This window comes from Sceloporus undulatus, chromosome 5 (assembly GCF_019175285.1).
Source record: "Sceloporus undulatus isolate JIND9_A2432 ecotype Alabama chromosome 5, SceUnd_v1.1, whole genome shotgun sequence".
Taxonomy (NCBI): domain Eukaryota; kingdom Metazoa; phylum Chordata; class Lepidosauria; order Squamata; family Phrynosomatidae; genus Sceloporus; species Sceloporus undulatus.
In genome coordinates, this window is record NC_056526.1 from 42,174,706 (window position 1) to 42,200,057 (window position 25,352).

The following is a 25,352-nucleotide window of genomic DNA, read 5'->3' on the forward strand; positions in this document are numbered from 1 at the left end:
ACTGTAGTACATGCTCTGGTAACCTCAAGACTTGATTTTTGCAATGTACTCTACATGGGGCTACCCATGTACTTAGTCTGGAAACTTCAACTGGTGCAGAATATGGCAGCCAGATTGATTACAGGAACAATCAGGAGTGACCATATTACGTCTTTATTAAAATCACTCCACTGGCTGCCTATTTGTTTCTGGGCACAGTACAAGGTGTTGGTCATTACCTTTAAAGCCCTCCATGGTTTGGGCCCAACCTACTTAAGGGATTGCTTCCTTCCGTACAATCCGCCCTGTACCCTCAGATCCTCTGGGAGGAATTTGCTGCAGTCCACAAAGACCAGATTGACGGCAACCTCCCAGAGGACTTTTTCCGCGATTGCTCCCACTTTATGGAATGGCCTGCCAGATGAGATCCATCAAATTGCCAACCTTGAGAGCTTCAAGAAAGCTGTCAAGACGGATCTATTCCAACAGGCCTTCCCAGAATAGATCCTGGCCATGTAATGCTCCCCCCACAGTCATATAAAAGCGAAGACTCTGTCCACCTTTATTTTATTATTGTAGTATTGTTTTTAGATTTTTATTGTCTATAATTTTAATAGATGGAATTGTTTAATCCTTTTTAAAGGGAGGAAATTGTATATATTGTATTTTTTAAAGGTTGTACGTTGCTTTGATTGTGGAAACAAAAAGCGGGATATAAATTAAAGTTTTATTTAGTTTATTATTTACAAGCCCTTGGAGTTTGCTTATCTCTCTTTTAGGTATTTTCTTAATTTTATTTTTTTTAAAGCAGAAAATTAACAAGTAATGCATGCAATCAACAATGCAATATGTCCCTACAGCACTAGTGGGCAGCCCTGTAGAGATGCTTTGTAATTAACTACATAAGGGCCCTGTCTGTACAAACCAAATAAAATGTCCTCTCACTGTCCTTTCGTTGAGGAGTCCAAATGACCCATGGCCCAAACACCAGGTCTGATGCAAACAGTCTGGATGTTGCCCAGCGAGTTCAGCACTAAACCTGGAATATAATCTCTTAGAATGGATTAAGATAACTCTTTGTTTTGCTCCAGGAAAATCCAGAACGCTCCATTGTGAAGCCAAGTGGCTGTTTAGGACACATCCTTCTGCGTTGTTTGATGCAGTGGCAACAAGTCACTCACTCTGAGGTCAAAATGAAGTGCCCTGACTAGGCACCTTGTTCTGACCTCAGACTAAGTGATTCACTACTGTGGTGGCTCTACGCAGCAGCACAGCAAGACACACAGCTTTGCAATGCTCAGCATTGCAATGAAAATGCCCAGATATGGGAGGGACGTTGGCGCAGCTCTGGAGTTAGAACATTCTGGACTACTCCTACAATATGCTGGCCCATGCAGACACCATCAAGAAATTACTTTGTAATGTATATTGTTGTTGTAGTTGTTATTGTTATAGAAGCTGTATCATGAGATGATTGAGAGCAGAGAAAAGCTGGATGGACAGGACACAACTTTTTGCCATTTCCTTGTTCAGCTTCAGATGGCTTTTACCCTTATGCTTTTTGAAATGTATGTTTGTTCTTGAAAACACTTATAAATCCTGCAGGGTAAAAAGGTGTGTGGTGATCTGGAATGGTTAAAATGACAGGTGAGGAAGAGGGTTAAGCATCCCCTCTCCCCATACATTCTGTATTATCAATTGTATCTTCTTGCACAGTCATTATGATTAGGCTATGGAAGTTATACATTGACAATGTCTAGAATTTTTTCCTCAAGTTAACATTGAGGCCTGACCATCTTTCTGAAAATATGATGTTTTTCCTTCCTCAGGCAGCTCTCAGTATTTTTGGCATGGTAGGTGGGCCTCTCCTGGGACTATTTTCTTTGGGTATCCTTTGTCCCTTTGCCAATCCAGTGGTAAGTAGCTAGTCCTTGTGTAAGAAGAGCAACCTACTACTGTATTGTATTTATTTACTGAACTTTGACATTGTCATTCAGTAAGTTCCTTATGATAGTTTGCATAGACAGAAAAATATAGACCAAGGAATAAAACCACTGACATGTGCTAATTAAAACACCTTCAGCTATACCATAAACAGTTACGTGTATAACCAATACATGCAATTAGCCAGCCTCCTGATAATTTGGTGCCTCACCAAATTACAAATCCCTGATTCTTTATGATAGAGTTATGGCAGTTAGCGGTATGCATACCCTAGGACATGTGTGGCTATGCAACATCAAAGTGTCATCAAGAAGGCAAAACATACCCTCCAACTGTCCTGATTTGACAGGTATAGGCCAAATTTGATGTTGCATAGCCACACATGTCCTATGCAACATCAAAGTGTCATCAAGAAGGCAAAAGTTATTAATGAGGAAGAACACCCAAACTAGGAGAGGTGCATTAGTTTGCTTTTCCCTAAGCCTACTAGAAAGGGCAAGATTCTGCCTTGCTATGTCCTCTTCCTCTGCTGAGTTAACTGAGTAGCAAACTGCTTTTTCACTTTAAACAAAATTTGTAACAATGAAAATAAGCTAAGGACAAAGAGGGAAGGTGGGAAAAGAAGAGAGAAACTGGGACATTTTCAAGTCATCTGAAAAATGATAGAAGATTAATTTGGCCTATACCTGTCAAATCAGGACAGTTGGAGGGTATGTTTCACTAGCAGTCCCCTAACTCAGACAGCACCTATGTGGGAAATCAGAGGTCATGGGTAGTTTTGTATAAGTGTGGGCAGCCTGGTCCTAAACCATTTCAAGCTTTATAGGTCAAAACTATATTTTTAATGGAGTCTAGAAACACACTGACATTCTGGTAGCTCATGCAACTACTGTAAAATTGTGTTGCCTGGACACACTGTATATAAAAACCTCCTTAAGCAGAGGAAAAAAAAATATCTGGAAGTAAGTTATGGTAGATCACATCCTTTCGGCAATTTTGTTTTCTGTCAGCAGGGAATTAAAGTACTATCATGCTATGTTATGTATTTGTAATTTTTTGTATAATTATTCAAACTGTTATTGTGGTACATTACCCTGTAATGGTGAGGGTTATGATGGGAGGAGGTGGGGGTAAGGGATTATTTCGGAATGTGATTTTATTGTAATTTGCATTTTATTGTCATTTTCTGTTTTGTAATCCGCCTTGATTCCTTTGGGAAAAGGTAGACTATTATTATTATTATTATTATTATTATTATTATTATTATTATTATTATTATTATTACTGTTATTGTTGCGTGCCTTCAAGTCATTTTCAACTTATGGTGACCCTAAAGCAAACCTTCATTTTCTTGGCAAGATTCTTCAGAAGGAGTATGGGTTTGCCTCAGAGGCTGAGAGTTTGTGCCCAAGGTTACTCAGTGGGTTTCCAAACATAATTAAACAACTTCTAATATTAAGTTCAATTGAATTTAATCGAGTTGAAAGCACAACAATAATGGAAGCACACAGCCATTAAAAGCCTGTTCCTCACCAACTAGTCAGTTCCCAAAAGCCTGCCTGATTGTAGAAAGCCCAATATAAATAACAAATTCCCTTTTCATACAAAATACATATTGTGCTATTACATATAAAATTATGGTAATTGAAGAAACTTAACAAAATAAAAATGTCACATGATGTCATATTTGATATCATATCTGATCCAAAGCAATTGGTGGCTGAACACAAATTTTAGGTGAGGATCTTTCCTGGGAAAATGACATTGGGAGAATGGTTTAGACCTCTCTTCTCTTTGTAACCGTAGGACTCATACAGGTAAGAAAAGTGTTTGTCCAGTTGTAAATACACTATTTAAATGTACTGATAACATAACATATAGTTTGGTTCTAAAAGGGTACTCTATTCTGTTCCTAGAAATCACAATGTGTTTTTTCACCTTTTCCTTTCCTTTACAATCTGAAAAGGATTTAACTTTCTGTTTCATAGGGCGCATTTGTAGGTCTCATTTCTGGATTCACTGCTTCTCTTTGGGTTGGAATTGGAGCTCAGATTTACCCTCCACTTCTCCACACCACCATGCCATTAAGTCTATCTACTGTAGGCTGTAATGCAAGCAGTCCAAGCACAGGAAGCTTCTGGAATGCCTCTGCAGAAATGCCAGCATTTACAGCTTCTTTGAAAATTCAAGAAACTGAAAGGTATGTAGAAAATTTATCAGATATCAGCTTTCATTTGTCAAATCACAGAGAGACTGAATGAAGACCTAAACAAATCCCTCATTTTTTCTTTGCTGCCAAATGGTTGTTTCTTTGTTGAGTGACATCCAACATGAAACCCCACTCAAATTAGTAGACATTTTTTTATTCCATATTGTTTGGCGATGGACAGGGGGTGCGAAGTGCACTGGGTGACACCCGGTGGAGCTGTCTTCCTGTTGTGAGCAGCACTGCTACCTGCACCCAGCCCTTCTTTGCTGCTGTGGCTCTCTTCCTGAGGAAGCCAAGGCAGCAGAAGAGGAGGAGAGGCAAGCACACCCACTTAACCTCACATCTGCCTGGTTTTCTCTTCATGAGGAAGCTGTGCAGAGGTGAAGGAGAGGTGAGCCTGACCCTCCTGGTTTCATCTCCATGCAGCTTCCTTGTGAGGAGGGAGCCGTGTTAAGGAGGTGAAGGAGGGGTGAACAATTACTAAGGAAAGTTAAAGAAGAAAGTGTGAAGGCAGGCTTACAGCTGAACATAAAGAAAACAAAAATAATGACCACAGAGGATCTACATAAATTCAATCTAGATGACAAGGAAATCAAAATAGTTAAAGATTTCCATACCTTGGATCAAACATTGACTGGAATGGAAACTGTAGTCAAGAAATAAGAAGAAGATTAGGAGTGGGAAGGACAGCTATGAAACAACTAGATAAGATCCTAAAGTGTAAAGCTATGCAGCTGAACACTAAAATTAGAGTTGTCCAAGACATTATATTCCCATTCACCATGTTTAGATATGAGAACTGGAAGTGAAGAAAGTGGCAAGAAAGAATATAAATTCATTTGAGCTGTGTTGAATTATTAAATAGCCTAAGGAACAGGTGAAAAAAAGTGAATATTAAGTGACTTCTAGAAACTGTGATTAGAAATGAAAAGAACAGTCAGTGTTGGTGTCTCAAAAACAGGGCTATACAACTTCTCTCAGCAGTCAGGTAGTAGCCATCTGCATTAGATATGGTACAGTTTCTAGATCATCTTCAGGAACATGGCTCCCACTCACATAAGGGCACTGTAACAGATTACATGATGGATTCAGATTTTTCTATCTAGACAGGGTGTCCTAACCACAGAAGAGGACAAGGCACCACAAAATGTTGGGCAATCAAGAAAAATGGAGTACATTACCAAACAAAGGCTAAAGACATTAATATAAATGTAAATTAATGCTTCTTTGTTGTGCTCAAAATGGAAGATATTTTGAAATTCTTCCTGGATAAGATTGAAATGTAGGATATATCCTGGAAAAGGAGGACATCTGGTCACCCTGTATCTAGACTACTTGGTCTGACTTCTGGCAAGACATTACAGTCACCTCTCAGTGTAGTAACAAGCAGAATATTGTTTTTCCTCAGAATACTGTTATTTTCCTAGATGTTAAAGCATGGGGTCATATCATATTTCATACATTTCATGCTAGTTTATTGTCTATCTTTGGGCTAAACATAAGCTGTTTGTTTTAATTTTTACAGCCTTGCTTGGCATTGGACCCTCATACCTCAAGGACAGTCTGCCCCTCTGAGCTAGGAATTTGTGATGTCCAGGCAACAGACATTATTATTTCTGATGTCTCTACAGTTGGACAATGAAAGCTGACAATGATATCTAATTTTTTTAAGTAAAACGAGAAATAAAAGTTAGTATTGTTAAACTTTCTCTGCATTGTGGAAAAGTAACACATTCTGCTTTGTTTCTCTAGGCCAGTTCTGGCAGATTACTGGTATTCCTTATCCTATCTATATTTCAGCACACTTGGAACACTGGTCACAATTGTTATGGGAATAGGTGCCAGCCTTTTGACAGGTATTTCTTGGATTTTGTTTTTACTCAGGTATCAATTTTGGCCTCCAATCTGCCCTACACTTATACATGAGGTCGACTTGTAGTTGAGTATATACGGTATTCCCACTGTCAGAGAAAGCTGACCTGCTAGCTCTTAAGCAAATCAGGGGCTAGCAGGGCAGCCTCCTGTCTTGACAGAGATGATTTTCTATGTCATCCTGTGCCCTATCATTATGATATCTATGGCTGTTTTACACCTGACACTACTCCACTGTAGCTTCCATCTACACCACAGTGCTTACAGCCACCCAAAGGATGGTGACCTCCTTGTGTTTGCAAAACATCTGAAAACTTCAGCTGACTCAGGGCTCAGCTGTGAAACTTCTGGCTGAAGTTGATTATTTGGAACGTATGACACTACTGGTGTAATAGTTTCATTGATGTCTGGATCATTTTTAGCCACAGTTCAAACTGATGGTTATAACCTTGAAAATGTTAAATTGTTTAGGACCAGAATAACTAAGGAACTTCCCACTTTTGTCTGGACCTAACCAAAAGATCCATTTGGCTCCCTCACTGATGGCACTTTGTTCTAAACTTTCTGTTGCAGTTCTTGCTGGATGTTTGATTTTGATTTGACTTCCCATCTGTGTCCTCCTGTTAGTTTTTAAACTAACAATAAATCAATTGACTTATTGATATAAACCCTCTGGCTGAAGGTGTGGCCCTCCAGAGATGTTGGACTGTAACTTTCATCAGCTGCAACCATCATAGAAAAGCTGATGGGGAATGAGAAATACAGTCAAACCATGTCTGGTGGGCTACCAGTTGCCTAGTTTTGCTCTTACTGCTGTAAAAAGGCAGGGTTAATACATTTTCATTAATAAATAAATATCACACTGTTGGAAGAGTTTCATGTGATCTTGGCCATCTAATACAATTAATTCCTTGACAGTTTTTTTGATTGGCTGATGTCATTAGTGTTACTATCTCTCTGGCCATTTTAACAATTGCCCCAACAATAACCATTTGCAAAATAATCTATATGCTTTGGATAGGTTTTGACTTTGCAAATGGATCTTTTTCAGGAGGATTGCGACAGAATGTGGATCGGAAATTCATGCTCACCAAAGAAGATTTTCTGTCTAATTTCTCCTGTTTGAAACCGAAGAAAGTATGTGTAATATTTCAGTTTACTTTTATTTGTTTCTTTAGTATGATAAAAGATGCAAACCTATTAAGGTTTATATTCCAGCAAATTTCTTTTTTTGTTTGTTTGTTTGTTTGACAACTTAGGACAGGGTTATCTCCGTCTTTCACCTTTTAAAGATTGTTTTCTCCCCAGTATGTATGCTTATAACAATTCTAACAGAAAATAACTGTTACTGTGAGCTGCGTTTGGACATGCCTGTATTACATGTTTGAGGCAGAAACTGTTTACTAATCTATCAACTATAATAATAAAACAACCAGTCATTAGAGGACCACTCATTTTCCAAGGACTAGAGCTCATCAAGCATTTTAGACCTAATATAAATTACAATATTTGAAATATTTGCAGCATTAACAACACCTACACTTTAAACATACTTTTAGAAAGGGTGTGGTGTGTCAGATCTATCATACAACCTATTCTAGAATAGGGTTGGACAGTTTATCCTTGTGCATTCATCAACCATGTGTGCTATGGCCTTTATTATCCAGATTTATTATCCAGATAGCTAAACGATTACTCCAAAATATGGAGAGGCATTATATATATATATATTTCTTTCTTTCTTTATCATGTTGATCTCCTGCTCTCACATAGGACCCCATGGTCCATTATGACCAAATGTGTACAATGTATTTTATATATTTTATTTTATTTTTGTATGGCTTTTCTTGAAAACTGCCCTTGAAACATTTTAGCAGGTCAATATATAAACATTTTAAATAAAATAATAGCACTAATGCACTTTACTAACTGTAAATATATATTTTTCTCTCCAGGAAGAGAAAGTCAGAGTTTTAACTTGGAAACCTTTCACTGTGACAGATGAAGGAACTGATAATCCAGCCTTCAATCATATTGAAATGAATTTCACAGACAGTGATGAAAAAGTCAACAGTGTTCATACATGAACGTTATCTCAGACTCTGTGCTTACGTTGGCAGCTATTTAGGGTTTATGCCTCTGAGGTCAGGATAAATGTTATAGAAAATGTCAATTGCCCACTTTACTCAGGACTCTGGAAATCTTTCCTAACTTGACATCACCATAGCTGCAAGGTAGATTCCTGAAATAAATAACAAATGGGATAATATATTATTGGAGAAAGGTGCAAATCATGACAAATGCAACACTGCCGATTTTATTTTAAAAAGGAAGCAAATTTTGGACATTAAATTACACATCCCAGTAAGCAAATCCCATTAACCCATTTGACTAAACATCATTTCAACCACAGAGTATGTTTTACTTTCAAAGTATTATTGATTCCTCTTTAACTTGTATGATTTCCAAGAAAGTTATTCTTGTTTTGCGAAGATAAAAGGGATGCCTGACTGAACACTCTTTTATGTAACGTTGTATTTCTCTCAACAAAGGTCAACTTGTGTTGAAAAATGCTGTGGGATGATGTCTTTAGTTCAGGGGTTGTGCATTTGTGCTCCATGGGATCCCAGGAACTCTATGGAGGGATTTAAGGGGTCCACGTTTATCTTGGAAGTTGTGTACGTGCATTTTGTGTGTGTGTGTTAATAGCTTACAATGTGTTTTCAGAATGTTTAGCCTATGGAAAGGGATTTCTTCTCCAGGTTGCGTCCACACTGGGGAAGTAACCCGGTTTGGCACCGCTTTGACTCTTTGTCTGACTCCTTGCTATGGAATTCTGCCCAGCCCCACAACAAACTCCAACTCCCAGAATTCCATAGCCTTGAGCCACAAATGAGTTAAAGCGATGCCAAACCGGGTTATTTCCCCAGTGTGGACGCAGCCTGAGACTAAGGGGCCGTTGGAAGCCTCTGAGGCGGTTGGCGGGCTTCGCGCGCCGTCGAAGTCGAGCTGAGGGCCTTCTTCTTCCCAGCGAGGCCTAAGCGCCATGTCGTCGCACTTGTCCCCGGAGGATCTGGCGGAGCGCTTCGGGGCGGCGGACTACGCGGTCTTCGCGGGGATGCTGGCCATCTCGGCCGCCATCGGCATCTTCTACGCCTTGAAGGGGGTCCAGAAGACCCAGAAGGACTACATGCTGGCGGGGCGCAACCTGACCTGCGGCCCGGTGGCCTTGTCCCTGACGGCCAGCTTCATGTCGGCTGTGACGGTGCTGGGGACCCCGGCGGAGGTCTACCGCTTCGGGATCTCCTTCGGCCTCTTCGCCTTCGCCTACACCGCCATGGTGCTGGTCAGCGCGGAGGTCTTCTTCCCCGTTTACTACAGGCTGGGCATCACCAGCGCCTACGAGGTACACCAGCCTCCTCCTCCTCCTCCGCCTCCAGGCCTTTCCTAGGCCTCGTCGCTGGTCCAAAGCACAAAACACACACTGCAGACATAAAAGCTTTCGTCACTGCCCTGGCTCAAGGCTATGGAATCCTGGGAGCTGTAGTTTTGTGAGGCATTTAGCCTTCTCTGTCAGAGCAATGAGGCTACAATAAACTACAATTCCCAGGATTCCCTAGCACTGAGCTACTGAGCAGTTAAAGTGGACCTTAGATCCAAAACACAAGGCACAAAAACCATAACGTTCACAACGCCCAACACGCACCATAGAACACACAACACACACTTCACATGCATACTACAATTTCACACTCTGCAACTTAACAGTTTACAAAAACTCTCTCTTTAGGTCCAAAACACACTGCAGAAACAATCCATTTTGAGGCTGCCTTAACTGCCCTGGCTCAGTGCTAGGGAATCCTGGGAATTGTAGTTTATTGTGGCACCAGAGCTCTCTCTGATAGAGAATGCTAAACGTCTCACACAACTACAGTTCCCAGAATTCCCTAGCATTAAGACAGGGCAGTTAAAGTGGTCTCAAACTGGATTATTTCTGTAGTGTGCTTTAGACTTCTGGCCTTTCTAGGCTGCAGCACTTGCCATGATGTCAAAGTCACTCCCAAATCATCAATCTCATTCCCACTACAAAATATGATTCGAAGCGATGAAGCGATTTAGCACCAAACAGACCTTCACACTATTTGAACCTACCCATTTCAGTTTAATCCACTTTGCGTTCACATTCAGCAGTGGATTGATTCAATATGGAGTTGCCTCATAGGTGTGACTGCGCCACAGAAGCACATCAAATTTACAGATGACACCAAATTAGGAGGAACACCTAATACCCTAGAAGATAGGATCAAAATTCAAAATGACCTGAATAGACTAGAAAGCTGGGCCAAAGGCCAATGCGATTTTAGGATGCATCAATAGAAGTGTCAAGAAAAATAACAGTGCCACTCTATTTTGCCTTGGTCAGGCCTCACTTGGATGGAATACTGTCCAGTTCTGGGCACCACAATTCAAAAAAGATGTTGACAAACTGTAGTGTGTCCAAAGAAGAGCCACCAAAATGATGAAGGGCCTGGAAACCATGCCTTATGAGGAAAGTCTTAGGGAGCTGGGTACATTTAGCCTGGAAAAGAGACTGTTAAAGGATGATATGATAGCCCTCTTTAAGTATTTTAAGGGATGTCATATTGAAGAGGGTGCAAGCTTGTTTTTTGCTGCTCCAGAGACTAGGATCCAGAACAATGGATGCAAGCTGCAGGAAAAGAGATTCCACCTCAACATTAGGAGGAACTTCCTGACAGTAAGGGCTGTCCGACAGTGGAACACACTCCCTCCAAATGTAGTGGGGTCTCCTTCTCTGCAGGTCTTCAAACAGAGGCTGGATGGCCATCTGTTGGGGATGCTTTGATTGAGATTTCCTGCATGGCAGGGGGTTGGACTGGATGGCCCTTGTGGTCTCTTTCAACTCTATGATTTTATGAAATAGCCCTGTCACACTTGCGCTGAATTGATTCATTTCAAAAGAAGTGGGGAATGCCACGGATCTGGAAGAACTGGTTTAAATGGGTTTAGCGCTGCCCCCCATCAGCAAATTGCGCCACAAACTCAGTGCAAGTTCAAACAAGGGCCATTTGAACCTGTTCAGATTGGTTTGCAAACCAGTTTATTATGTAGTGGGAATGAGGACATTGAGCTTACAGCCAAACTAATTTTGTTTTGCTCTTTAAGCATGGTCAGAATGGAAGACATTTTGAGTTTACAGTTGAACTAACTTTGTTTTGCTTTTTAGGCATGGTGAAAATGGAAGTGTTTACTGTTGAACTAACTTTGTCCATATGACGTATGCCCTGGCTCTGCCCCCAGAGCGGCATCACGGCACTCCTCCAGTGCTGCGTCTGCACTATGCAGCACCGAAGGAGCACTGTAAAGCTGTGTCGCTGCAGCTATCGCGCCCTTTTCAGGGCGCAAAAAGAAGTCTGCACTGCCCCTTAGTCACAAAGGTGCTGCAAGATCTTTCTACATACTGATTCTACAGACTAACATGGCTATATCTTTGAATTCTCTTTTAAGCACAGTTACATACGAGTGAGACCAGGTTCTTCAATGTGAGGCTTATGTAGGGGTGGCCCATGGTCCAAGAATGTATGTCTTATGCTAAAATTGTTGAATGACCCTCCTTCCCACACAGACTAAGCCAACATGTTCATAAAATAGGGCTGCATTTTTATTTTGACTTAGTGAAGTTTATCACCTTGCAGATGTATAATCTGTTTATATACTGAACTGACTGGATGAAGTCTTGCAATAAAAGTTTTAAGAGGTGTGGAATGTAGTGGAGTCTCCTTCCTTAGAGGTCTTCAAACAGAGGCTGGATGCCCATCTGTCGGGGATGCTTTGATTGTGATTTCCTGCATGACAGGGGGTTGGACTGGATGGCCCTTGTGGTCTCTTCCAACTCTACGATTCTATGAATCTCTGAGAACTGAAATTCCCAGGAATCCTTAGAGAAAAAGCCATATGTTTTAAACCAAATGAATTTTGTACTGCTGATATACTGTTCATTTCCTTCTTTCAGTTCTTTTTTTTTTGTTTCCCCCCCATATATCACATTCATATGTCAGAAACAGTAATCTTGTAAATGGACTGGCTAGTAACTGCAACAATCCTAAATAGAGCTAAGAAGGAGAACAATGGCAGATCTCCTGCAGCATCCCAAGCTCTTATCCTTTGCCCTGCCAGGAGGAAAGGAAAGGTTTTGTTGGGCTTTTTATTTTTTCAGACTTTTGTCAAATTCCACCTCTGCACTTGAACACAATGGCAGTTTTGGAGGGAGAATAAACTGTGCCAACTCCAATGTTGGTATAGTTCACAAATTCAAAATTGGACCAATGATTCAGGGATTGTCTTTCAGTTAGCCTGGCTCTCATGTCATTCAGAGCTTTATAGGTAACCATCACAGGTACTGGACCAGTGTAGTATGATCGAGTAATCCATCTGTCATGTTTTGAGGAAGACCCACTGTAGAAATCTAAATAAGAGGTGATAAACTGGGATGACATGTGGTAGACAGATCACCTTTCCCCAGGAAAGGGTGCAACTGGTGCATTCCCAATACCTGAGCCCTATTTTCTGCAGTCACCCGACTCTCCAAGAGTAATGCAGAAGAGTCTCAAAGTAAGAGCCTGATACCTCAAGGGAGGTGCAACCCATTCCAGAGCAGACTGAATTCCCGATAACAGATTATTTTGTTTATGACCAACCACTTCCATCTTGTCTGGACTGAGACATATACAGACAGTCCCAGCAGTCAGAAAGATGTTCAACACATTGGCAGCCCTCTTGGCAACAGCTGAAAAAGAGAAAGCCTTTTCAACACAGTGATAACGTGTTCTTCCAATCTCCTGCATTAACATAAAGATGCTGAGAGGCCTGGGGACAAAATAAATTCCACAGGGACCCCAGAGATCAGGAATGGGGAACTTATGGCTCCCCGGAACTTGTTATTTTTATTATTCATAAGCAGCATAGCCAACAGTGTTGCAAGAAATTACGGTCCAACATCATTTGGAGGGTCATACTTTCCTCATAAACCAGTGACCAAGCAGAAATCCTCCACCACCAATTTTTGGAAGTGTTTAGCAAAACTGTCTTATAACGTCTTGCTGGCCAAATGCCCCAGGATGATACCATGATCAAAGATATAGGCTGCCACAGAGAGATCAGGCACCCTTTTTCTTCCCCATTTATTTCAGATGATGAAGAAATTTTCTACACAATTTCCCTTTATCAGGAAAAGTACCACTTTCATTTGAAGATTGATTGTTTCATATAAAGATAGTATCTTCAATAAGTGGTCAATGAATCATAAAATTATATAGCTGAAATATTTCTTGGAGGCCACTTACGCAGTGCAGGATCTATCATGCAGAATGACAGCTGTGCCACCAGTTTCTGCTTAAGTACCTTCAGTGACCCCAGCATCTCCCAAGGCAACTGGTCCACTATCAAACAACAATTACCATTAAGCAGTTTCTCCTGCTGTTTAATCAAAACACCCTTCCTTGCAAATTCCACCCATTGCCTCCTGGGAGACAACAAGCCAGTTTAATGTTTTGCATGTCAGCCTTTCTGATACTCAAACTGTAGCTGTCCACATACCTGAAAATAAATAAGTACTGGAAGCTATCTCTTGTAGTCAGAGTACTGTATGTATTATGCAAGGAGAATTGATCTTGTTTTTTTAAAGGTAAATACACAGCTAGTATAGCACACATGCACATTATTTGATAAGAAGAGAATGCTGGGAATGGGAATGCCTAATATTTTTACTCCATGCATTCCAAATAGACATTTGCTTTGTAAATCAAAATATAGATATGATAATGGAGGTGTTCTGTCTTTGAATACAGTCAGCCTCGCTGTAATTTCCCTATTTAGATAAGAAGCTATCCACTTTACCAGCATGTTTAGTTTTTTAAAAGTTGGGACATAATTAATCTGATCAATTTCTTGTGCAACAGTGTAGCCTGGTATAATTATATGAGCATATGTTCATACTGTGCAAATGCTGAACAGGATATTGGTCTGACATAACACTTCCTATTTTATTTTTAAAGAGTGTGCAAGTAGTACTCTACACATTGAATATAAGTAGGTTTTATGTCTAAAAATGGCTTTTCTCCTTTGCAGTACTTGGAACTTCGATATAATAAATATATGCGTCGGCTTGGAACAGTGATGTTTATGACACTGACGGCAAGTAAAACATATAATGCTTTTGGTGATTTATAAACTTATGTGTTATTTCATGTGTTCTAAATAATTGTTACATCATCATATTTCCTTATAAAATATTAAATATACACTTTAGTTTCAAAGTGTCTCTTAGTCTAAATTAGTTTCATTGATTTTAGTGGGAGTTAATGGTAGTTCAGATTGGAAAACTTTTTGATATCTTGTTATTGATCTGGATGAATTTGTATAAAGCACAAAGAAAAAGGTGGAGTGGTTTGTCCATGGTGCTTGGCTGGTAGTAACAGAAATAGTAATAATTTGGAGCAAAACACATTTGGGGCACAGATTGCATACGCTCCAACATTTCCTGAAAACCAAGACACATATGACCAAGTGTGATCATGATGTTAAATGGTATTAATGGGGAAAAACACAAAAGCTAAGAAAGGCTATAGCAGTTTGCTTTTGCTGGAGCCTACTAGGAAGGGGAAAATTCTTCCCATTATGTCCTCTCTGCTACTGAATTTAGTGGAAAGTACTTTTGTACTTTGACCTCAGTTTACAGCAATTGAAGTAAGTTGTGGGGAAAGAGGAAAAGTAATAGGCGAGAGTAACAGGGACATTTTTAAAGCAACCTGCAAAGTGGGATGACAGAGGATTTATAAGGACTGTCAGTACTGGGAGAGTAACAGGATGTGAGATTTACAGAGTATGAAACTACTTAACTCCATGTATTTTGGATAATATTTGTATATTAAAACAAAAATAATTAAAGCCCAGCACCAATTTTGTTTTGCTAATTATTCATAGGTCATATTTTGAGCCTGGGCTTTATTTAGGAAATTGGTATCGTCGTAAGGGAGAGCAAGCAGGGTGTCCTGTTTCAGTTTATAGTGCCAGCATGATCTTTACATAGATCTCTCTCATGATATTATCCATGCACACATTCTGCTATAGTACTTCTCAACTATTGTGATACAGACAAATATGCTTCATGACAGTAAACAAAAGTTTTTTATAAGGAAACAAAGATTGTTTTATTATTTACAGTCTCAGAATATATCAATTATATTTGAATCTTCATGGTCAATGCTAGGTCAAGTACGCTGCACATAAATACTTGATTATAGGTTATATTAAATAAAAATTCAACTGCAAATCTGTATAGTAAACCTTTAAATATGTTTAGATATAGTCTCCTTTAAGTGTCCTTTCCTAACTGTTTTCTTCAGCCTCCAGTCGGTATTAGTCTCTTTCTTTCTTTCTTCTCTGAGCCACTAATCCAAGCTGAACTTCCCTTTCTCATTCTCTCAGCCAGTCTATATCCATATGCAAGTAGACACTCCCTGCTAGTCATTCTACACCGGTCAGTTTACCTGCCTGCCCACAATTATTCAACCTTAATATACTGTTGGTGTTCCATATCTACAGACTCTTCATCCATGAATGCAAGCATCCATGGTTTGAAAATTGTATGTGTGTGTGTGTGTATCCTAAAAATAAACCTTTATTTTTTTCCATTTTATATAAGGGACACCATTTATTATTATTGTTACATAATAATAATAATATTATTGTATTATATAATACAATATTGTTATTGTATTTAATAGGACTTGAGCACCCATGGATTTTTGCATCTGTGGAGGTCCTGGACCTAAACCGCAGTGGATGCCAAGGACCCACTATATATTACAGGTCTCTTCCAGCTCTGTGATTCTATGATTACAATTTCATCCAAACTCATTACTTTGCTTTACTTTCTCAATTTGCTTGAGATCCTTATGGAAGATACCCTATGAAGTATAACTTCTTATTAATTCTATTCCAGTTAATTTACCTAATGATATTTGACTTTTGTATGTAAATTAGTGTAAGCTGCCACAGAACAAGTAATTTTAAAAGGGACAGTTTATGTCACGTATGTTTTTTCCACTTTTCCAGATTTTATATACTGGAATTGTAATATATTCTCCATCCCTGGCTTTGAATCAAGGTAAGACAGACCTTTCCTTCAACAGGACTTTTTAAAAACATAAAGGAAAGAAAAGGCTAGGTCAGCTATTTGATATTACAAGTTGCATGCCAAGAGGTGGTTCACTTGTGTCAAATGCCCAGAAGCTGATTGCAAAATGTGAGTCAAATTGTCTTCTCACTCTTTTTGCTTCACAGTGTGTGTATGTATAAAATATAACAAGTCAAAAGATAGATTTTTACATTTCTGGCATATATTACAGTGGAATTAATAATTGGTATGATTTAGCTATTAATGAAGTTTTAAAATAACTTAGAGAGAAATCCTATGCATATTTTCTTGGAAGTAGTCCCACTGTTTTTATTGGGCCTAGTTCACTGTATATTGGATTGTGTCTGAAATCCTGTGGATGTAGTTATTAGTGGTGGTGGCAAAAAGAAGGTCCATGGACTTAATATTTGGGAAAGCACTGGAGAAATCGAGATTTTGTTTGTCTTTTATTGTCACTCATGTGTGACCCTAGACAAGGTGCACTAACAAGATTATGGCTTATATCCTTAGAAAGTTCTTAGTAGATTTGTAAAGTGGGAGAAAAAAACAGGCGTATTCAGTAAGGAATAATTTTGACCGTTTTTGTTACCACTAAAATTCTAAAGGCATAAAGGCAATTTGAAACTTTCTACTTAGTACTGCAATCCTAACTCAAAGATGAGCTGGCTGGAGCAGTTTAGGATTAAATACAAGTGTTTTCTTCCTGATTGAAATATGCCAAACACCCCTAGAGTGTGGTTTGGAGTCAGCACAACTTCAGCTGATCTAGTGTCTGTTAAGCTGGCACTCAATTGTCCTTGCTGAATGAAAACTTCAAATTCATAAGTGTAATGATGATTTTTTTTAAACGATCTTTGCATCTTGTTCTCTTTGCATTAATTTAAGATACTTCTTTCATGTATCACTGAAAATGTTTTTAAAAACTTTATTTTTGTTTACATTCTCAGTTACAGGATTTCAGTTGTGGGGATCTGTCATTGCAACCGGCTTGGTCTGTACTTTCTATTGCACACTGGTATGTGAACAGCTCATTTGATATCTGTTTTGTTACCCATTTATAAAGTACTATGAAATTTAACTTCAGCTCTGATATAGCACCCTGTTTTTTTGGTTTACTTCTGCAACAAGAAATTCCAAGCAGGTGAGAGCATGGAATATTATCCAGGCAAGGGAGTATGCATGCTGAGAAGGTGCAGCAGAACACTTCATTCCCCTCCCTTGCTTGACTTCCTTGTTGGCTGTAGAGGAAACAGCTTTGTCTCCTTCTGCAATCAGTACAACTGGAAGGCACTCATAAGGAAAGAGATTTGTCATTGAGGTCAAAAACATACTGCAGAAATAACCTAGTTTGAGACAGCTTTAACTGCCCTGGCTCAGTGCTAGGGAATCCTGGGAATTGTAGTCCCCCCCACCTGACAGAAGTGTTATTCACCCATGCACCAATCGCCAGCAGGATGGCCCTTCTTCTCTCTGTGTAGCTTATCTAATAACATAGGCTGATGAGGAGTTAAGATCATGGCAGTAGTGCCTTAATTGTGACTAAGCAGCAATTGTGAATACAGAACATTTATATGTGTAGAATATGCAAGCAAGTCCTGGGTTTATTATTTTCTAGTGAAATGCAATGAGAGCAGTTCATTTTCTCCCCCCCCCCCCTTAGGACAAACAAACATTTTCTCTTTTTTATGCCAATAGCTTTATAATTAGTGGGATTGTTTGTCTGAGTGAGGATATAGAAGCTAGTATTGCACAAAATAGAAAGAAGCTGTTTCCACACTGCAGAATTAATGCAACTTGATACTGTGGCCCCATTCAGACTGGCATCAAAGATCTGGAAGGAACTGGGCTGATTTGGATGCCCCTCCCCTGAATCTCTCCGTTAGCAAGTGCCCACTACAAAAGAGGGGCATTTTAAATCGAGTGTATTCTGTGCCTGCTGTCAAAGGTGCCTGCTGTCAATCGAGTGATCGTCATGGTGACGTTTTGCAGGGGCATCGGAAGTGTCCTCCCCCCTCCTGTTTTTAAAAGAGCCATGCACAAAATGCCCCAAAGTGTCATAAAATCTTCTTTTTTTTTGTGTGTTGTGTGTATGTGGGCATTTGGGTCAGATCTGCCCCTGTCCCCATTTTCAATCCCATGCAAGCTAATGCTCCCCCACTCCTTGCCCCCCAGAATGCCTCTTACACATGCAATAATAATAATGATAATAATAATAATAATTTCCTCACCTCGGAAATGCCAGAAAAGGATGCAATTGCCATGCATTCTATTTTTTTGCTTTTAAAAGCAATTCAGGCTGCCCTCTGAATCAGTAGCAAAAGCATGTATCATTTTGCTAATGACAAGAGCAAAAAATGTAACATCAAATTGTAAAATTTGTAACATTTGCATTCGCAACATTTCCCCTTTGCTGGAAGTGAGCAGATGAAAGGGAAAGTGCACAACCGCTAGCCCTGCCTATCGCCTCAAAAATAAACAAATAAAAAATAAACAAAATCATGCAATATTTGGTCAAAAATAATTTTTTAAAAAATATAAAGGGGGGGGGAGGTGCCTGATGTGAGCTCTGTTCATGCCCTGCCTTTGACCTGAACTGAACTGACCCTTTCCTCTTGCTACATTCTCTCAGAGGGGCTTTGTCATTGCCTTCCACGAGGCTGAGAGAGTGACCTTCAGTTTCAAGTAACCATGGAATGAACTGGGAATAAAAGGGAAGGCAGCGCAGGCATTCCTGTAGCATCCTCATATAACACAAAATAATAATAATAATATAATAATAATAATAATATAATACAGGAGCAAGAGGAAATGAAAGTAGAACAAGCAGCCTGATTTCCCTACATGCCCCAGTGTAGCCCCACAACCCAATCCCCCCTGGAATCTTCCTCCTCCTTCTTTCAGACCTCTCCTTCCCGGGGATGACCATTGATCCTTTCCCCCAGCTCCTTCATCCTCCTCCTCCTCCTCCTGCTCCGTTTTGGATCCCCTCATGGCTCCTTCCTCCCACGGCCCCTTTCTCCTCCTCCTCTCTCCTCCTATCACTTTCTCCACCCCCCCCTCTCTCTGACAGCCTCTGCAGCCCAAAAGTCACCCCTGATTTCCCCTTTCCTCCTGTCACTCTTTGCATCCAGATTCCCCTTTTTCGGCTCTTTCCTCTCTCCTCCCCCCCTCCTCCCCTCCCTTCTGATGATGGGAGGGAATGCTCTGACCTCTGCCCCGCCCCTGACCCTAATCCCTCCTAAATTTGCCCCGATCATGATTGAGGGCAAGTTCAAATTTTGCGCAACACGGTCTTTTGAAAAAGACGAATTTTAGCCTGATTCTGGATACCCTGGGGTAAGGGCATTTCTTGTGCAAGCCCCAACATGGATTGTGACGGAATCGGGCCCAATATGAACTTCACATGGAAGAATCACTTTCAAATCTGGTTCTTAATGTAGTCTGAATGGCCCCTGTGTTACTCTCATGCCTCCTCTATAGTATTCTGAGATTGTAGCTTGTTGTGGCATCAGAACTCTCTGACAAAGAATTCTCAATGTCTCATAAAACTGCAAATCCCAGAATTCCATAGCATTAGCCATGGCAGTTATGTTAAACTGAATTAATTCTACAGTGTAGATGCAGCCAGAATTTCTTATAATCAGCCCTGGTTGTAGATACATATTTATATGTCAGAGATCATGTACACTGTATCTGCTGTTTCCAATAGGGTGGACTCAAGGCAGTAGTCTGGACAGATGTCTTCCAGTTTTTAATAATGATAGGTGGATTTTTAGCAGTGATTGGTCGAACAGTAGTAATTAAAGGAGGATTCGGTCCCATTATAGATGATGCTCGTCGTGGAGAAGACTAAGATACTGGGAGTAAGTGTTCTTTTGCTTAGGTAATATTAAAATACCCTATATGATATTTAAAAGTTTGTCAGTTTATGTTTTTGTGAGTGGACACTCCAAAGCAAGTAGCTTCATTGGGAGTTAATTTGATTCAATCAGGTGAATCATAAAATTCTGTAATTGAAAGAGAAAGAAAAATTTTTTCAATATGAAAAATATTATAACGTCGCCGCCCCCTTCTGTTTTTTGAGGGGATCCATCTCCCCCCTGGTGAAATGGAAATTCGCAATATTCAAGCCCCATTGGCTTGAATGGCAGCACACATGGCCCCATTTTGTTCCCCTCCGTTTACCACCTGCAAATGGCTGAGGGATGGACTTTAAGTCCGTGAAAAGGAGGGGCGCCTGAACTTCAACCTTCTTATTCTATTATTATTCCCCAAAACCAGGAATGAGACACATATATGAATCTGTCTGGGCTTTGAGGTTGTTGGGGTAGATAATTCTCAGTCTCATGGCCCTTGAAGTCATTTCACAAGAAAGAGCTTTCTTAGGGCCACTCCCAAGCTTAGAATCCCTGTGAAGAGAAGAGCCAAAGCATGTGGCCAGGAACAAGTTATTAGGATGTGGGGACCATAGCGACCACACAGCCCTTCCAAAGTGGGCTGCCGCTGCAGTCCATATCAGCCACTGGCAGGAGTGGATTTAATCTGCTTCTAAAAGGTCCATCTTTTGCCCTGTAATGTGGATCACGGCATGGCTTCTGGTCACTTGGGGAACATGCATAATTTAAATGCCCCACCCCAAAGCATTTGAAAACACTTTATTTTGGTTCATGTGTTTTGGGCCTAAGTAAATTTTCCTGGCCCCCGCCCCCAAAACCTTCACCATGCCCCTCCCCTTGACTATCTTCTGGCAAACGCAGTAGAATTGCCTACAGTGTCATGAGATCTGGATGATAACTGGCCAAATTGCGCAATCATATCATACAGTTTCCTTCATCTCCCTCACCCCACTGCAAGCTTTAACAGGGACTAGAGGCTCCAAGTGGACACAAAGCAACATCAAGAGATACCAACTAATCATAACAACCCTCTTTTGCATCTATGGAGTAGTCTGGAAATGCTCTGACAATCAAAATGGCTTTATTCCTATTTGGGCAAAATTTCAGAGCAAATATGTGCTAATATACATTGATAATGTGTCTACAAAGGCATAATCAGATCAAAGGTAATTGTTAGGAGGAATGCATTTTTTCTGTGAAATCCCATATGGGTTTTCCTCATAGAAGAAACTTCAAAAATTAACCCTGTGTTATTTTCTATGACCACCAAAGTTAAGCACCCTATGTATAAGAATGTAAGCAAGAAAAGTTGTGGCAGCAGCCCACTTTCATCCTTTTGGAAAGCATGCCTTCTAAAAAACTTGCTAAAAATATAATCTAGTTTTACCCTCCAAAGATAAGGGAATCTATACTGGAGGTGACAAATATGAGAGATGAACCCCTCTTTGGTCAGAAACTGAGTACCCAGAGGGAAAGTGGCTGTCAAACTGGATTCCGAGAAGTTGGCACTTCACCTTCATGTATTTAATCAAATGCTGGCAAGGTTTGGCCTCTTTGCTAATCAGCAACAGCCCAGTTCAAAAGTTTCTCAAGTGAATGCTGTTTAGATGCAGAACACTTAGAGCCATTAGAGCCCTGGTGGTGAAGGGGTTAAATGGTTGTCTATGTGCCACAATGTTTTAAGTTTGATCCTAGAGAGGCACCAGGGTCCACTCAGCCTTCCATCCTTTTGAAGGTCAGTAAAATGAGTACCCAACTTGTTGAGGGCCATTGTCTCACACATTATAAACCACAGTGCACCCTGCCTTATGTGGGATCCGTTTTGTACCCGCACATAAGGCAAGTTTGCGGTGTGCTTCAGCCCCATTGAAACTAATGGGTTTTTGCATGAGGCGGTGCGGTGCGCCAAACCACACTCTATTTCCTCTTTTGTTTATGGTGCTTTCATCGGGCGCGTTGCACTTAGGGAGTGATAGTTCACTGATAAGCAGTATAGAAATGTATAGAACATTCTCAAGAATGAGTCTGCAGATTCTATAGCCATGTGTGCACCCATGTGCACTAAGGATTAATTTTGTACATTTCAGATGTTCTGACTGCCAATAAGACAAGGATTTTTGAACGTATCAGTGTATTTCTATTTTTCCTGGTGGAAGAAAGAAATGTGATCCACTCGTATTTTGGGAGGTACACTGGATGTGGAGCAAGGACTCGATTTCTAATCTATTTTGTGTACTTTTTATCCTTTTTAGTTTTTCTCTTATCATTACTGAGGTTAACTGTTTATATTTTAAACACTAAGGAGGTTTTTGTAGCAGTTCTACAGCAAAGGAAAGCTGAATATTGTTGTAACATGATATAGGCAAAGCCAGAGATGTTCCTAGAGTATGGGATTGGTTTGAGGACACAATCTGATCCAGGAGATGCTCTCTGAAGGACAGATTGCTTGATTGTCTGTGGGGAAGAATAGAAATTTCTTTATAGGTTCAATTTTTTTTATTTCCTGAACTTTGACTTCTTTGAATATGTTTTGTTCTTTAGTTTTGATCCTAATCCTCTGCAAAGGCATACTTTCTGGACTGTTTGTTGTTGGTGGCACTTTCACTTGGCTTGGCATATATGGAGTAAATCAGTTCAGGTTCAGCGATATGTTGCTTGTAGAACTCGACTTCATGGAAAACTGTAGTCCACATATGTAAATTTGATATTCTGGTGACAGTAAATCTCATGTGAGCAATGGACTGCAATATGTTTGAAAAGTTTGATGTCTGTTTCAATTACACATGATAGTTTAATGGTTTTATTACACTTTGAACATCTGATCTTGGAAAGGTAATTCATGTATGAAACTATTTTCATCGCTCAATTAAAGTGATCACATTTTTTGCCATTTGGCACAATTTGTTCTTTGCAAAAGACATTTTGCTTTTATGTATAGTTACTAAAACATAGCAACTGCACAATCATATCTAGCATAGATGTTATTCTTATTAAAATATTTTTCTCCTCTGTGACTCACTCATCTTTGAAAACCTCTAGAATATCTAGGCAGGATTTTTGGTGACACCCCACCTCTATCCTTTTTGGTTCCCATTCATTTACCTCAGTTCATTTTTTGTGGCTGCCACAGCAACATTAAGAACCTCTCAAGTGATTTTTTCTCTCAGGACACTTAACATCCTGGAAGAGAAGTGACCAGTGGGGTCCCACAGGGCTCTGTCCTGGGCCCAGTGCTATTCAACATCTTTATCTATGACTTGGATGACAGAATTGGGTTCATACTCACAAATTTGCATATGACATTAGGAGGATAGCTAATACTCCAGAGGACAGAATCAAAATTCAAAATGACCTGAATAGACTAGAAGCTGGGCCAAACTAAACAAATGAAATCAACACAGAGAAATGTAAGGTACTGCACTTAGGATGAAAAAATGAAATGCACAGATATAGGATGGGGGACACCTGGCTGAACGAGACTACATGTGAAAGGGATCTAGGAGTTCAAGTAACCACAAGTTGAACAATTTTAGGCTGCATCAAATGTAGATGAAGAGAAATAATAGTGCCTGTATTCTGCTTTGGTCAGGCCCCCCGGAATATTGTGTCCAGTTTAGGCACTACAATTCAAAAACATTAAAAAACTGGAGCATGTCCAAAGGAAGCGACTAAAATGGTGAAGGGTCTGGAAACCATGTCCTATGAGGAACGACTTAGAGAGCTGGGTATGTTTAGCCTGGAAAGAGAATTAAGAGGTGTATATGATAGCCCTATTTAAATATTGAAGGGAATTCATATGGAGGAGGGAGCAAGCTTGTTTTCTGCTCTTCCAGAGACTAGGACCTGTAAGATGATGCAAGCTACAGGAAAAGAGATTCTACTTCAACATTAGGAGGAACTTCCTGACATAAGGGCTGTTCGACATTGGAAGACTCCCTCGGATTGTAGTGGAGTTTTCTTCTTTGGAGGTCTTTAAGCAGAGGCTGTTGGCCATCTGTTGGGTATGCTTTGATTGAGATTTCCTGCATGGTAGGGGGTTAGACTGGATGGCCCTTGCATTCTCTTCCAACTCTACGTTTCTATGATTTTATGATTTTCTTGACTTGACTAATGTATACAATTGTCTTCTGTATTTTTTTCCTTGGCTGTTGGCACAATTCTGATTTGCGTGATGACCTGATTTGTTTTTTGGATTTTCTGGTCTTGCCTCTGCTTGGTTTGGCTTCTACCAGTAATGGACGTAACTTGTTTACAGTGTTGAAAATAAAGTTGAAAATAGTTAGTAAGTTGTCCCTGTTTGTGTGGACTTTGGATCAATGCCCTCGCTTATATGTTCTTAATTTTTCTTACAGCTCCCTGTATCTAAATCTTGTGGGACTCTGGATACTCTCTCTTCTGCAGTGATGGAGTGGGCTCTCAATGTACTCTATATCACAAAGATTGCGACCCATGGACAGCAAATTTTGTGCAGCACCAGACCAGGTTTAGTATAATCACATGTAAAATAAGTAAATGAATTAGATCTGATTCTGCCTTTTACACCTTCCATACAACTGATTCAATCTTAAGGAAATCTTAGTTCTATTAGATATTAAAGATTTCTTAATCAGGAGTAACATAGACACACGGTTCAGACTGGTGCTTTGCGCCGGCTGGTCATGTACTAGGGGCACAGCGGCGGAGTGACCGCACACTCCACAACCTAGTACGTGGTGGCAGCATAATAATGGCAGCACCCTGTATGCACAGGCACTGCCATTGTCACGTAAGCGCTGCGCTGTGTCCCCACATTGCCGCGTGCCGCTTACATAGCGAATGCACCAATGGTGCATTTGTTACACACCACCCCTGCGGCTTTAAAAAAAACCCACTTTTCCGGGTTGTTTTTCCGCCAGAGGGAAGCCGCATGGTTTGGCGGCTGCGGCGTCCTCCAGAGGAAAAACAGGTGTTGGCAGGCCACCCGTTTTTTGGCAGTCTGTACTGCGCCAACATTAATTTATTTTGGCTGATATTCTACTACTTCACATTTTTGAATGTGGCATAAGTGTTCTGCATGCTAATTATAGATTGTCCCCCTGTCACTAGGCCCAGGAGTCACCATTTTGCTGCAATAGCAACCCCCCCTCAGTTTGTTCCTTTGCTGGTGGAGAATGGAGGAAGTCAGAGAAGTGTCTTCCTGTGTTCCCATAGTCAGATGTAGACTAAGGACATCTCTTGTCCAGATCTGCTAGGGTCC

The 25,352-nt window shown here is 40.3% G+C and overlaps 1 protein-coding gene and 1 pseudogene across 1 annotated transcript in view; both read left to right on the top strand.

The window, feature by feature from the left end:
- Window positions 1-8,091, top strand: part of LOC121932163 (sodium-coupled monocarboxylate transporter 1-like) — a 28,654-nt gene extending 20,563 nt beyond the window's left edge. Inside the window, exons 12-16 of the mRNA XM_042470606.1 lie at window positions 1,809-1,895; window positions 3,912-4,123; window positions 5,885-5,988; window positions 7,056-7,141; window positions 7,960-8,091. Of these exons, the coding sequence (XP_042326540.1) occupies window positions 1,809-1,895; window positions 3,912-4,123; window positions 5,885-5,988; window positions 7,056-7,141; window positions 7,960-8,091 (621 nt within the window). The remainder of the gene's footprint in view (window positions 1-1,808; window positions 1,896-3,911; window positions 4,124-5,884; window positions 5,989-7,055; window positions 7,142-7,959) is intronic.
- Window positions 8,092-8,900: 809 nt separating this feature from the next.
- LOC121932164 overlaps window positions 8,901-25,352 on the top strand; it is a 41,596-nt pseudogene continuing 25,144 nt past the window's right edge.